The 15591-nt window shown below is 40.7% G+C and overlaps 1 protein-coding gene across 4 annotated transcripts in view; it reads left to right on the forward strand.

Annotated features, from left to right (window-relative positions):
* The window catches only part of TESK2 (testis associated actin remodelling kinase 2), a 134366-nt gene that overhangs the window by 88333 nt on the left and 30442 nt on the right, over window positions 1-15591 (forward strand). For all 4 annotated transcript variants that reach the window (XM_081225800.1, XM_081225801.1, XM_081225802.1 and 1 more), the window contains one exon: window positions 7490-7538. In XM_081225800.1, the coding sequence (XP_081081926.1) occupies window positions 7490-7538 (49 nt within the window). The remainder of the gene's footprint in view (window positions 1-7489; window positions 7539-15591) is intronic.

Consider the following 15591-nt stretch of genomic DNA (forward strand, 5'->3'; position numbering starts at 1 on the left):
CATTTCCCTGTTAAGGATGAGTAATATATACCTTTTAAAATATATTCTGTTTATAGCAACTGGAATGATTAACTCTGCTCAAGCTCTTCTTGCAATATAAAGCTAATGCCTGTCTCAGCTTGCCAGCTCTGTAACACCATTTTTGACATGGTGGTGGTGGAGAGGAAGTGAGGGTGAGGAGGCCTGGCAGAAAAGTTTCACATAGAGGTAGAATTGTGCGACACTACTGTGATGTGGTGATGAGAGTAGGAAGTGTGAGTAGGAAGTGTGGTGCTGGAAAGGAAGTGAGGGTGAGGAGGTCTGGCAGAAAAGTTTCACATAGAGGTAGAATTGTGCGACACCACTGTGATGTGGCGATGAGAGTAGGAGGTGGGGAAGACTGTCACATGAAGCCAGTGCCTGCCTGAATGTGTCGTCTGTGACATCTCTGTGGATGATGTGGTCATAGTGACAGTGGGTCTGGGGGGAAGGGAAGCAAGGGTGTATCACACCCAAACCAAATACTTTCAGCTTCTAGGAGATCCATAACTTTAGAACGTAGCCATTGTTTTGCTAGTAGAATCCTATTACCTAGCTTCTATATAAATATTTGATTAAATAAAGTAAACACCTCTTGGCTTTCCAGCCTTATACCTGCCTCTAAATGTTCTTTCTTATAAAATGAGTTTACATTGTGAAGCTAATTTGGTGATTACTGCTTTTTCATTCAAGAAATGCTTGTTTAGCATCTTAGTGCAAAGCATTGTATGTCAGGCACTGTATATAGAAATAAATTAGATGAGATCTGTACTCTTAAAAACCTTTCTTATATTCCAGTCTGGAGAAGAAGTCAGAAAGGTAAAGAGAAGAATAGCTAACATTCTCTAGTGCTTATTATGTTCCAGGAGCTCAAGTTGTCTCATTTTATCTTCACAATATCCATATAGGTTAGGTAATATTTACATTGCCATTTTGCATGTGGAAAACTCTGAAATACAGAGAGGTCATCAGTAAGTGGCAGAGCCAGGATTCAAATCCAAGTAGTCTGACTCCACACCCTGGACTACTTACTTCACTTATGCTAATGAGCAGTCTTTCAAAGAAGGATGTTAGCAGTACTGGGGGGCAGGAAGAGAGAGAAAGAGTACTAATGTTTACTGAGGGCATCCTGGAGATCGTTGTAGAGAAGATGAAATTTTAGCTGATCCTAGAAGGATAATTTTCAGTAAGTAAATGAAGTCTTCCAGCTCAGGGAGGAGCTTTCACTTAAGTTTCCAGGTCATAAAAATCATTCATGCCTTTCAACAAATCTTTACTGAGAGCTTCCTTACTGTGTGCAAGGTACTATACTAGGTGCTAGAAATACAGAGATAAATAAAACTCTGAATCTTCCACAGTAAGGAAAGTTACAAGAGAGTAATGTGGGCAAAGGGCAGGTTATAATGAGTTTAGAAACGAAGGAAGGTTAAAGATATGTAGATAGTGTATGTAACCTTAAAATTTGGTTACAAGTGCAAAGAGTGTATTAGGATCATATTTTAGGGAGAGGGACAAGGGAAGCAATTTTTAAGATGGGTAAATTTAAATATATTTGTAGGATAGACAGAGGAAAGGGAGAGATGAGTGAAGAATAAGGCTGATGGGAAAGTGTGAGCTTCCAAAGAGAAGCTGGAGCAAATCATGGAAAGTTTCAAGTGCTGTGGTAAGGAATTTTGACATTATTCTATGGGCAGAAGGGAACCATTGAAGGTTTATGAAGAAGGAAATGACATATTTTGTGTTTTGAAAAGGTAACTCTAATAGCCATGTAAGGGATGGCATAATTTAGAATCATTAATAATAACAAAATAAAAAACAATTAACCTTTATTTGATCATAGGCTAGACATTGCTAAACATTGTCCCTGAAATATCCATTTAATCCTCCTAACAATCCTTTAAGGTAGTGTTATTTTCAGGTCCATTTTTTTCAGATAAGGAAATGGAGATTTATAAAGGTTAAGTAACTTGTTTTAAATTCGCCTAGGTGGATATGGATAGATTTCTATGCTCTAGTGCAAAGGTGAGCAAACTCTTTCTGTAAAGGACTAGATAGTAAATGTTTTAGTCTTTGCAAGCCATACAGTCTCTGTCACAACTATTCAACTCTGCTGTTGTAGCACAAAAGCAGCCATAGAAAATACCATGTCTGGGCTTCCCTGGTGGCGCAGTGGTTGAGAGTCTACCTGCCGATGCAGGGAACACGGGTTCGTACCCCGGTCCGGGAAGATCCCACGTGCCACAGAGCAGCTGGGCCCGTGAGCCATGGCCGCTGAGCCTGCGCGTCCAGAGCCTGTGCTCCGCAACGGGAGAGGCCACAGCAGTGAGAGGCCTGTGTACCGCTAAAAAAAAAAAAAGAAAGAAAGAAAATACCATGTCTGTTCCAATAAAACTTTATGAAAACGAGTAGTAGGCCATAGTTATTAACCACTGTTAGTGCCCATTATAGTTTAGAAAGCTGTAGTGAAGGAAGAAACATAGCGTATTGTATTTTACTTTACCTCTTTTTGCTATGGAGGGGTAATGAGAATAGAATTATCCTTAGGTAGGAATACCATTTAATCTCAGAGAAGCATCCTTTCTGTAAGAGGTTCACTAGAAACAGCTATTTAAATATTTTTTAAATTTATTTTTGGCTGCGTTGGGTCTTCGTTGCTGTGCACGGCTTTCTCTAGTTGCGGTGAGCAGGGGCTACTCTTTGTTGCAGTGCACAGGCTTCTCATTGCGGTGGCTTTTCTTGTTGTGGAGCATGGGTTCTAGGCGCGTGCGCTTCAGTGGTTGCAGCACGCAGGCTCAGTAGTTGTGGCATGCGTGCCCTAGAGTGCACAGAGTTTAGTAGTTGCGGTGTGTGGGCTCAGTAGTTGCAGCACGTGGGCTCTAGAGCGCAGGCTCAGTAGTTGTGGTGCATGGGCTTAGTTGCTCCGCAGCATGTGGGATCTTCCTGGACCAGGGATCGAACCTGTCACCCCTGCATTGGCAGGCAGATTCTTAACCACTACGCCACCAAGGAAGTCCCTAGAAACAGCTATTTATGCATACAATTTAACCACATTCTGCAAAACACCCACTTAACCTTTTATTACAATTGCTTTCCAACAGAATTACCCCTAGAATGAAAATTCTGTGAGAGAAGGGACTTTGTTTTATTCACTGTCCTGTCCCTAATGCCTTACATATAGTGACCATTCAATAAATAGTTGTTGAATAAATGAATGGAATACTGACTGTCATAATTCCAGTGATTGGGGAATTGTATGAACACTTAGAGAACAGTGACCTATTTTTAAGATACCTCTACAGTAAAGAAGATGTGGTATATATACACGATGGAATATTACTCAGCCGTAAAAAAGAATGAAATAATGCCATTTGCAGCAACATGGATGGACCTAGAGATTATCATACTAAATGAAGACAGAGAAAGACAAATGTCATATGATATCACTTATAGGTGGAATGTGAAAAAAATGATACAAATGAACTTATATACAAAAATAGAAATAGACCCACAGACATAGAAAATAATCTTATGATTACCAAAAGAGAAGGGTGTGGGGGAAGGATATATTAGGAGTTTGGGATTAATATATACACACTACTAAATATAAAATAGAAAACCAAGAAGGACCTACTATATGATGCAGGGAACTATACTCAGTATTTTGTAATAAACTATAAGGGAAACGAATCTGAAAAAGTATATATATATATATATATGAATCACTTTACTGTACATCTGAAAGTAATACAACATTGTAAATCAGCTGTACTTCAATAAAAAAATTATTACCAAAAAAATAAAATGTCTTTAAGAAGAATAAAGAAGATACCTCTACAGCTGCATCTCCCCTAGATTGATCGTTTTCTCATTTATCTTGCCTGGATTTCCTTTGCTCTAGTACAGCTTCCTATCTTTTACCCAACTAGTTTCTGATGTTAACTGAAACTCTCAGATGCTCTATCTGCATAGCTTATAGATGCTATACTGTGCTGGCCAGAAACATTCAGGAGTCCAGATTCAGTCTTCCAGCACTCTGTGTTACTTATGTTCATTATTGTTTAGACTTCTACCTGTCCCACATTCCTCCCCTCATTCTCTTCTGTATTAGGTAGTGAGTTTCATAGTAAAGAAACTGACAGATGAAAAAAGTTAAATGTCCCACTTTTACAAAGCAGGGGATGGAGGTAGGGACAAAGGATGGGGAGTGGAGGGGAGAGTAGGCATACGTAGAAACCAGCTTCTGCCCAGCCACCTGTGACCAAATTGGATTCTTACCTGGTCCACTTCTAAGTTATAATTATGAAAATGGCTTACATTTTTTGAACTCTTACTGTGTACCAGTCACTGTGCTATGAACTTTACATTCATTATTTCATTCAGTCTTTCCAACAACCTTACGTTGTGGACACTTATCCTATTTTACAGAGAGGGAAACTAATGCTTGCCTAGTAAAGAGTGGAGGTGGGATTTGAACCCACACCATCTAACTTCAAAGCTCTTTTAACTACTCTGTTATTTCGCTTCCTATTTATTCCCAAGCCAGAGGTAAGTTTCAGCTAGTCACTGGAACCTGCATCCTGTTTTCCATACTACCTAGATATTTCATTGGGTTCTTTCCTTTCTCAAGTCCCCACTGTGTCTCTGGATGCACTTAGAGAAAACCAGTGGTCCAGAAACCACCTCTTGGAGAAACTCTGAAATTTCCACATTAGTAATTTTGGTTGAAGCAGCATGTTTTTAAAACTCTGCTGTGATGTTACAGCGACCAGGCATTCTCCCTCACTTTCTTTTCACTCAACAATTATTTACTGAGTGAGCAAACTATTTGCTAGGCACTGTTAGGTGCTTGAGCACAGGGAAGAATATGACCTGGACTCTGCCTTCCTGGAACTTTATGGTCCTTTCCAGCACAGTCACTGCTGTGCCTTCACTCTTACTTTAGTCAGTCTCTTCCTTTTCCTTTGCCCTTCTAAACTAGAACTTACTTGGGACCTGTGGGTATTGTTAATGAGACTTCCTTCTTGACAACCCAAGCCCGAACTGTCACTGACTTTATGTCATTTATTTTCTCCTACTTTATAATCATCAATCATAATAATTGATTTATGATTTTTATTTAAAAATTATTTTTATATATAAATGTAGCCTGTTGGTTGAAAAAACTTCAAATATGACATAATTATGTGCACTAAAAATCACCCTTTTCTCCCTCAGTACCATTTATTATTAATGCTTCTAGACATTTTCTATTAATATACAACATTTTTTTATACAAATGGGATTTTAAAGCTCGATGTTTTCATTTAATGGTATATTTTGGGTATGTTCTCATGTCAGTGCATAAAGTTTAGTTCATTCTTTTTAATGCTATATAGTATTCCAATCTATGAATAAAGCCATAAATTTTTAAAAATATTTATTTATTTTTGGCTGTGTTGGGTCTTTGTTGCTGCGCGTGGGCTTTCTCTAGTTGGGGCGAGCAGGGGCTACTCTTTGTTGTGGTGCACGGGCTTCTCATCGCTGTGGCTTCTCTTGCTGTGGAGCATGGGCTCTAGGCATGTGGGCTTTAGTAGTTGTGGTGCATGGGTGCAGAAGTTGTGGCCCGCAGGCTCTAGAGCACAGTCTCAGTAGTTGTGGAAACACGAGCTTAGTTGCTCCGCGGCACGTGGGATCTTCCTGGACCAGGGCTCAAACCTGTGTCCCCTGCATTGGCAGGGGGATTATTTTTTTTCTTTTTGCGGTACGTGGGCTTCTCACTGTTGTGGCCTCTCCCGTTGCGGAGCACAGGCTCCGGACGCGCAGGCCCAGCGGCCATGGTTCACGGGCCCAGCCGCTCTGCGGCATGTGGGATCTTCCCGGACCGGGGCACGAACCTGCGTCCCCTGCATTGGCAGGCAGACTCTTAACCACTGCGCCAACAGGGAAGCCCTGGCAGGGGGATTCTTAAACACTGCGCCACTAGAGAAGCCCTATACCATAAATATTTAACAAGTTTTTATTGGTGGGTATTTAGATTCACATAGACCGGTGAAGTAGATGTCCTTTTATGTGAATTTTTGCTCACCCAAATTGAGTATACTTGTAAGATAAATTCCTAGAGGTGGAACTGTTGGAGCAATTAAAATTTTTGCTAGATGTGATCAGTTAATTACCCTTTGAAAAAGTTGTGCCAAGAGCTCAACAGTGTTTCCTATCCCAGTTTCCTTACCTTCTGGACAACACTGAGCATTAGCATTCTTTTTTATTTTTTTGGCTGTGCCGTGTGGCTTACAGGATCCTGGTTCCCTGACCAGAGACTCAACCTAACCACTGGCCCACCAGGGAATTCGCCAAGCATTATCATTCTTAATCTTTGTTCATTGATAGATTTAAAAGGTAGTATCTCCTGTTTTAGTGTACATCTCTCTAATTATGAGGGAATTAGAGTACATTTTGATATTATTAGCCCTTTATTATTTTTGTGTGAGTTATACACGTACCTTTTGCTTATTTTTCTACTGGGTTCTTTTTTTTTTTTTTGGCGGTACGCGGGCCTCTCACTGTTGTGGCCTCTCCCGTTGCGGAGCACAGGCTCTGGACGCGCAGGCTCAGCGGCCATGGTTCACGGGCCCAGCCGCTCCACGGCATGTGGGATCCTCCCGGACCGGGGCACGAACCTGCGTCCCCTGCATCAGCATGGACTCCCAACCACTGCGCCACCAGGGAAGCCCTCTACTGGGTTCTTTTTAAAATTACATATTTAGAAGAGTTCTTTTTATGTCAAGGAAGTTAGCCCTTTGTCATCTAGCCAATGTGGGTGCTCCCAACCCCAGTTTGTTGTTTGTAAATTACAGACCATCAGATTGGGTAGTTCAACCTACTTACTTTCTAGGTGAGGAAACTGAGCCCCATAGGGTTAGTGACCTTTCTGTGTGTGTGAGCACGTAGTCAGATAATGGCAGAGCTAAACCAGCACCAGGTTTCTTTGCTTCCAGTTTGGTGCTTGTTCCATTATACCATGCTGTTTTTAAAGGCTTGCTCCTCTCCCTCTTCTACCATTGCTTTTTACTACTAGGTCTTGCTGCAACCAGATGTTTCATGATAAACTTAGAAAGTTGCAGGAGTGCTATCAAGGTTTGTTATACAGCAGGGGTCCCCAAGCCACGGGCCGAGGACCAGCACTGGTCTGCGGCCTGTTAGGAACCGCACAGCAGGAGGTGAACGGCAGGCGAGCGATCCAAGCTTCATCTGCCCCCAATGCTCCCCATTGCTCGCATTACCACCTGAACCATTCCCCCACCCCCACCCCACCCCCTTCCCGGGAAAACTGTCTTCCACGAAACCCATTCCTGGTGGTGAAAAGGTTGGGGACCGCTGTTATACAGGAGCCCAGTAGACTTCACAGGTATTGGATTGTCTCGCATGTGCAACTACACTAGTTATGTTCATGTCCTTTTCATTTGTTTAAAAAAACATCTGTTTCGTTTTGTAGGTTCATGGGTGTGTGTGTACATCAAGGACAATTGCATGCACTCACAGAGGTAAGACTTCAATGAGTGTGTTGAAGTGACTTCTTTGCCTTAGTTTCAGCATGTATGGTTCCACTGTAATTGTTACTCACATATGTACGCAAAATATGTGTGCATTTATGGTTATGCAAAAATGGCACGTTAACAATGTTTTCTTCTGTAGCCTGGGGACAGTGGCCATACCTATTAATACTCTTGGATTCCCTAATAACACGTGGTGAGTTCTCGGGGAATGAGTGCTCACATATTATATTGGTTCTTGCTGCCTAGATGACCCCCTCCTAAACTAAAGGATGGCATCACTTGGCTGCAAACTCTATCATGGCAACAAATTCCCAGACTACCCAGAAATTTGTGGTGTCCTGATCTAAAATTCCACTGTTGCTGCTCTAGTTTCCTGATTGAAGGAAACTACTCCTTGGAGAATTTACATCTTTATTCTCATTTCATTTTCAGCCTCTTATAGGCAGGTAGATATGTGGTAGTCATTACTCAGCCTCTGAGGACCAGAGAATCCTCTCTGGAACAAAGGCTTCCCAAATTCAGGTACTGGGTTACGAACTTCAGAATTTGCTTGGGTGCTTCTTAGATACACAGATTCCTGGAATACTCTAGGTTTAGTATGTCTTCAGAGGGCCTGTATGTATTCTTGAAAGCTCTTCAGATTATTCTAATGAGCATCTAGGTTTGAGGATCTGTGTTCTAGAATGTTTTCACATTTCTCCTTAAGAAGTACCAAAATACAAGGTGAAGAAATTTAGGAAGGAAAATTGTTTAACAGAATTTGCAAGAGCATTGGTTTCCTGCTGGCTTGGTACCTGGTATTAATCATTAATATCTTATCAAGGAGGGTCCCATGTGCCTTACCCTATGTCTTTTTTCTCAATTACTGAGGATACCAGAACGTGAAGTGTGTGTAGCTATGTCCTGCCTCTTGTATGGAAGACCAAAGAAAGTGGGTTAGTGAGGCAGTGAAGAGCATGGGCTCTGTAGTATTGATTGCCTAGGTTTGAATCTCCCTGTGCTGCAGTGTTTTCACTTGTAAAATGGGAATAATGATAGTAGTACCTATCCCAGGGAATCTAGATAGGGAAGAGGACTATAGCTGGGCCCTCAAGTATTTGAATTTTAAAAGTCTGGGGTAAAAGACAGATCGAAGAGTAGCTAGGGAGATAGGAAGAAAACCCAGGAGTGTGTTGGCCTGGAATGGAAAGGAAGGGGTTTCAGGGAGGAAGGAGTAATTAAGTAATTGTGGCAAATAACTGTTGGTTAGATCATGACCTCACAGTGATATTGTGAGGATGAAATATAAAATGCTTATTTAACACAGTACCTGGCATGTAGTGATTGCTTAATACATTTTAACTATTACAGCTTGAATTGTCAGTATTTTTCATTTGGTACTTAGTTCTGTACTGCTGTTAATGTCATTAGATTTTTAAAAAATTTTACAAGGTATAACATAACAGAAAAGCACACATGAAAAGTGTGCATCTCACTAGGTTTTCACAAATGAACACACCCATAACCAGCATCCTGGATCAAGAAACATTTTCTGTGTATTTCTTTTCTCAGAAATAAGTCTATAAATTCCTCAAAGACAAAACTCTCTCCTCTCAAGCCTTCTATCCACCAAAGCTCTGGCACTAATAAACTAATAAACACTTGTAAAAGTATTTGTTGCACTCTCTGTTTATATCACTGTTTTCTGAAATGTGAGTTCATTGGAAGGGCTTGTGTGTTGGTTTTGCTGACAAAGAAGAACATGCTTTGAAATCTGTGATCATGTCTCAAGTTTAAAAGTGGGTGTAGTAGAAACGGCAGAGATGTATGATCATAATGCAACATTCTTTTGGCCATGTTGCACTTAAATAATATTTTCTGTTGCTTATTAGCTTGTTTATAGCCATATACAACATACAGTAAGTGCTTTGTGAGTATATTTCCAGTATCATTAATGAGCTATTGGTATAGTTTATGATATTAACTATCTTTATTATGATGTTAATAGGCTGAAGGCCGTGAAGCCCAGGTATCCAAATGTTCTTGCTTGTTTTCAGAGGGGGATCAGCACAAGCCATCATGCCATAGATTTCTGGAGACTCCTAGGTTTAATTGCCTTATAATTTGACTTGACAGCACAGTTATTGGTTTCACTAAGGATCATAAAACTAAATTACTAATAACATCAAGCATACTGCTTGGAACTTGGATGATATTTAGTAAGTATTTCTTGGTTGGCAGAATGCCTGCCCTCCACAGTAATGTGAGCACCATTCCTTATTTCTCTTAAAATAGTTTACCAATAATTACAGTAGACAAGCATAGCTCTTATTAATGCCTATAAAGTATTGATATTATTAGGAAGAATATTTCTCATATACAGTGGTGATATAGACTTCTCTGGGCTTCAACCATTTCCACAAGTCTTCATTGTAATTGTAGGCGCATTAATTGAACTTAGAACAGTAAGACATTTAGGTGTGTTTTTTTAAACTACCTTTAGTAAGGATACACTTCTAAGTTTTTAAGCAAATGAGTATTTGTTAAAGAGAAAGAAGTTGGTAAAAGATCAGGTAGAGGGACTTCCCTGGTGACGCAGTGGTTAAGAATCCGCCTGCCAACGCAGGGGTCACGGGTTTGATCCCTGGTCTGGGGAGATACCACATGCCACGGAGCAACTAAGCCCATGTGTCACAACTATTGAGCCTGCGTGCCACAACTACTGAACCCCGCACGCCTAGAGCCCATGCTTCGCAACGAGAAGCCACCACAATGAGGAGCCCGTGTGCTGCAACAAAGAGTAGTCCCCACTCAGCACAACTGGAGAAACCCTGTGCAACAACGAGGACCCAAAGCAGCCATAAATAATATAAATAAATAAATAAATAAATAAATGTTCCTTAAAAAAAAAAAAAAGATTAGGTGTAGAACCTTTTGAGTTTAATAAGTTGAATTAAGAATCTAAAAGTGTGTCTTTGACTCAGAAGACCTAACCTTATCTTTCATTTGGTCACAAATATCAAGGAAGTGGAAATCTTTGGTTTTTAAAGACAGAAAATATAACCGTATGGTCAGTTAGCTATTGCTGTATAATATCCAACCACAAAACCATGCAACAATAAACATTTATTTCTGATACCTCTGCAGGTTCAGCTAAGCTGAGCTGGGCCCAGTTGGGCAGTTCTGCTGCTCTCACTTGTGCTCACTCATGCATCTGCAGGTCAGCTGGTGGTCTGCTCTAGGCTGGGCTTTGTGGGGCACTTTGCTCCAGCTGTTTCTCATTCTCTTCTGGGACCAGTGGGCTAACCTGGACATGTCCTTTTTAAGATGAAACCAGAATAGCAAGAGTATGCCAGCCCATTTGCACAAGTGCTTTTCATGATTCTGCTTATGTTCAAGTTTGCTTGGCCAACATCCTGTTGAACAAAGCAAGTCACATGCCCGAGTCCACACTGGGAGCATACTGCAAAGTTACATGTCAAAGGACATTGATTCAGTAAGGGGTGAAGAATTGGAACCTTTGTTTGCAATTTCCCATACCCTATAAATATCCCAGTCAGCACATCATAATTATCTGTCTTTTCTACCCTACTTGAGGGTAAAGACTTGCTCTCATTTTCAAAATCATAACTACCAGTTACTAAACTCCCACTATGGGCTAAGTGCTTTGCTTGGTGTTTTATATATTAGCTATAATTCTCACAATTCTACAGTCCTATTTCCTCTGTTTTATAGATGAAAAAACTAAGGCTTAGAGAAATTAAATGATTTCCCCAAAGTAGGATTAGATCCAGATTCATCTGACTTCAAAGCCTGTACTGTTTCCATTACAACATGATGTCCTTAATTCACGTATGTATTCCCCTTACTGCTGAGCACAGGTTCTTGTATGTGTAGCATGTGTAGTATTTGTAGAATTCGATTCTGACTAACTTTGTATATTTTGGGTTATTTGGGAAAGCTGTTTTCTGGTTACTGGATATATTAGAATGTATTTGGGTACAAGTAACAGAAAATAGTTAAATGGCCTTAAACAACAAAAGGACATATAAACTGGAATTCCAGAAGTTTATTAGGTTAGGGGTTGGTTTAATTCAACAGCTAAATAGATGTTATCCAGAACCCCCCCCCCACCTCTTTCCATCTCTTTGTTCTGTGCTTACGTTGTCAGCTTCACCCTAAGGTTGGCTGTCATTTATAATCAAAAAGTGGCTGCCACCAACTTACATGCTATATGTTTTCTCTTCTATATTCAAGATGGGGGGTGCTGTCAAAGAAAGAGAGGAGAGAGAGATGCTTTCAGACGGATTATACGACATCTCATAATTTTTTGTGTGCTTTGTTTTTGTTGTTGTTGTTGTTGTTTTGTGGTACGCGGGCCTTTCACTGTTGTGGCCTCCCCCGTTGTGGAGCACAGGCTCCGGATGCGCAGGCTCAGCGGCCATGGCTCGCGGGCCTAGCCGCTCCGCGGCATGTGGGATCTTCCCAGACCGGGGCACGAACCCGTGTCCCCTGCATCAGCAGGCGGACTCTCAACCACTGCGCCACCAGGGAAGCTCTGTTGTTTTGTTGTTATTCTTGTTTTTTAGTTTGTTAAGAAAAGCACAAAGAGGGAAATATCCTCATAATCAAACAGTTTGGGGAACCTCTTTGTGCAGAACCTCTTAGTGCCTAGAAGATTGGGAATTTGGGGGGATGAGTAGGGTATAAGGTTATGGGGCAGGGGCCTCAAGTGACAATACTCTGGTCCAGGGAGTCAGCAAAAGAATTGCTTGGCGGGTAGGATGTTTTGGGGTCTTTCTTGCCATTTCTGCCATGGAGAAACTATTCTTTTTTCCACTGTGGCAATGAGAACCACTTAGCTATAAACAGAGCAATTGCTTGGCCTCTTTACAGCGAAGTCACCTCAGCCAGGTAGATACTTGGTACTGAAAGAAATGCTCTTCCCTCATGAGGGAATGGTCAGCCCTGCAGGTGGCTGAAGGGAATTTTTTAATTCACACAGCCCTCCTCCTCTTCTCACTCACCATTTCCACCCCAACTCTACACCTTCTTTCTTAAAGAAGAGTTACTTTGGAAACTCCTTGTTTATGTGGGTTGATGTGTGTTGTTTCTGAGTCGGTTTCTGTCAGACTTGTAAGAAGCCTTATATAATCAGAGAGCTTACAATGAAAGGAAACTCTGTGGGTTCAGTGACCAAACTCATGCATTATTTATAAAAATGAGCAGCCAGACCCCGATTCCAGTTTCTTGGTGTGCAGTGATATTGCCATTAGTTTTGCCTGCTGCTTTTCTTGCTTTTGTGTGACCCAGTACAGAGTATTCTCCTGGCCTTATTTACCTTGAGCCAAATGCAAAGTTGTCTGGTGCCTGCCTTGGGTTAACTTTGGCAGCATACCCATACCCTATCTTTTAAGCATGTGGCTGCTTTTCCTGTCCCTAATATATCTTTGCTTCAATTTGATATGCTACTACATGAGTAATCTTCATTAGGCATACTTTGATAATGTGATGCTTCTGTTTAAAAACTTCTGTTTAGCATTCTAGACTCTCTCTAATCGGATTTCAGAATTCAAATTGCTCCCTTTAGTTGGGTGGGTCTTTTTTCTGTCTTCTACACATGCTAGCCTTAGATATGCCTTCCAGGACCTGGGATGCCCTTGTCTCTCTTCTCCCTTCCACTTTCCAAGTTATGTCAAATCCCTCTAGTGGAACTCAGTCTCTTAAATAGGGTCTGTATAATGCCCTGTGTGGCTGGGCCCATAGTATATATAAGAAAGCTGAATTAACTCCAGTGGAAAGAGCCAGAAGTCAAAAATAGTGTGAAATGTTACATCTCAAGTCCTTTCACAATTAGAAGTTTATTTCATTTATACTTGTAAAAATAGCTAAAGCTTTCCTATTAATACATGTTGGCATCTTCTTTACTTTTGAAAAAAGTAGCTTTTGTTTAACTTTTTGGTTTGGTCATTTAGTAATAAAAAAATCTCTAAATAAAATTGTGGTACATGTTTTCTGCCCTTATTTTTAGTAACTCCCTAAGACATGTGAGAAATAAGAATTTGCGGTTGGCAGTTTAACCCACAAATAATAGAAGAGTTCATTTAGTTTACTTTATTCTTAAAGAAGTTTTCCCCTGTCTTGCTAGCTTGCCTCTAGCTCATTTAGTCATTCAAAAAAAAAAAATTTACTGGCTCTCACTATGTGTCCAGCACTATTCCAGGTACTGGGAATATAATAATGAACAAATAATTATCTCTACCCTCATGGAAATTACATTGTAATGAGCAGGGGGGCGGACAGAGGAGTTAGATTAAACAGGAAAACAAATGGTAATATATATGGTGTTATGTGCTGTGGGGTTTGCAATTTTGAATATGTGGATAGGGGAAGTATCACAGAAGAGACAAAAATTAAGGAGGTAATGGAGCTAGCTATGTGAATATCTGGGGAAAGAGTATTCTAGGCAGTGGGAACAGTAAGTGTGAAGACATAGTGGCAGAAATGCCTGGTGCTGAATGTGGTCGAAGAACTCCAAAGACGGTGACGTGGCTGCAGCAGAGAGAGTAAAAAAGAACAGTAGTAGATGAAGGTCAGAGAGGAAACATGGGCCAGAGCACATAGTGTCTTACAGACCATCGTAAGAGTTTCAGCTTTTACTCAGGGTGAATTGAGAAGTCTTTGGAGGTTTTTGAGTAGAGTTGTGACATGATGTGACTTACCTTTTAACAGAATCACCCTGGCTATTGTGTGGTGAATAGACTGAAAAGGAGGCAAGGTTGAAAGCAGGAAGACTAGTTAAGAGAGACTATTGCAACAGGGTCCATGCAATAAATAGAGACTATGCCAAAAAAAGTGAGAAATGATGGTAAATTGGACCAGAGTGGTAGCAGTGGACCTTGTGATTCTGGATCTATTTTGAAAGTAGAGAAAACAGGCTTTCCTGATGCATTCGGTGAGAGGTTTGAGAAGATGAAATAACTCAAGGATAACCATAGTTTTTGGCCTGAGCATCTGAAGGATAGAGTTGCTGTTAATGGAGATGGGGAAGACTACAGGAGGTACAAGATGGGAAATGATCAAGAGGTCAGTTTTGAACAGGTTGAGTTTGAACCTGTTCAAGTTCAAGTTATCTCCAAGTGGAGATAACTTCATAGAGCCTCAAGATTCCAGGGAGTACTCTGAATGATACCTTCCTTGTGCACATTCCTGTTTCTGTTTATCAGCTTTTTCACTAGAAAATATTTTATTGATTTAGAAAGAGGCGTTTTTCAACTGCTGTATTACTTCCCGAGTAATAATAATGAAAATCATTAAGTCGTTTTTCTTATTTCAGTGTGCCAGGTCCTGCTAAGCCTCTCCCTTGGCGGCGGGGGTGGGGATAAATTAGCGTACAATCCCATGGAATATATGCTATTTTCCCCATTTTACAGGTGAGAAATCTGAGGCTCAGAGAGAAATTAATTTATCTGAGGTCTCTTAGCTAAGTAGTGGAGCTGGGATTGAGTCAGGTTCCACCTGACTGTAATCCAGTTTACTCGACTTTAAGCTCCTTGATCCTGGCTATTTTGTTCACTGCTGAATTTTCAGTAACTGGCACATAAAGGCATGCAATTAATATTAGTTGGGTGAATGGATAAATGGATGAATGAATGAAAACTGCTTCCCAACACTTGAGCTTCCAGCAGTTAAACTGTTATCCACAAAGACATCTGCCTCTTTCAGGGTTGTTTACGCCAGCCATTTGATGAATCTTTTCACAGTGTTGATAGTGATAGGACAGAGAAGGATTTAGAAAATGGTTTATGAGATTTCTATCTAATATTTCTCTTAATCCTCCCCATGATTGTGAAACTAGTGTGGCATTTGAATTCATAGATCTCTTTGTGAGTTTCGGCTAAACCTGTTTCTAACAGAAGTTTTGACAAGTATGTTTTTCTTAACTTGGTAAGTGGTATCATTCATAGGAATTGGGTCTGTGTTGGCTCTTGACAGCTTTTCCTACTTTGGATTCTGTAGCAAGTAGGACAATGGAGAGAGGGTGGTCTCCCAATATACCTCT

Source organism: Mesoplodon bidens, assembly GCF_964165515.1.
Source record: "Mesoplodon bidens genome assembly, chromosome: 2".
Classification (NCBI taxonomy): Eukaryota; Metazoa; Chordata; class Mammalia; order Artiodactyla; family Ziphiidae; genus Mesoplodon; species Mesoplodon bidens.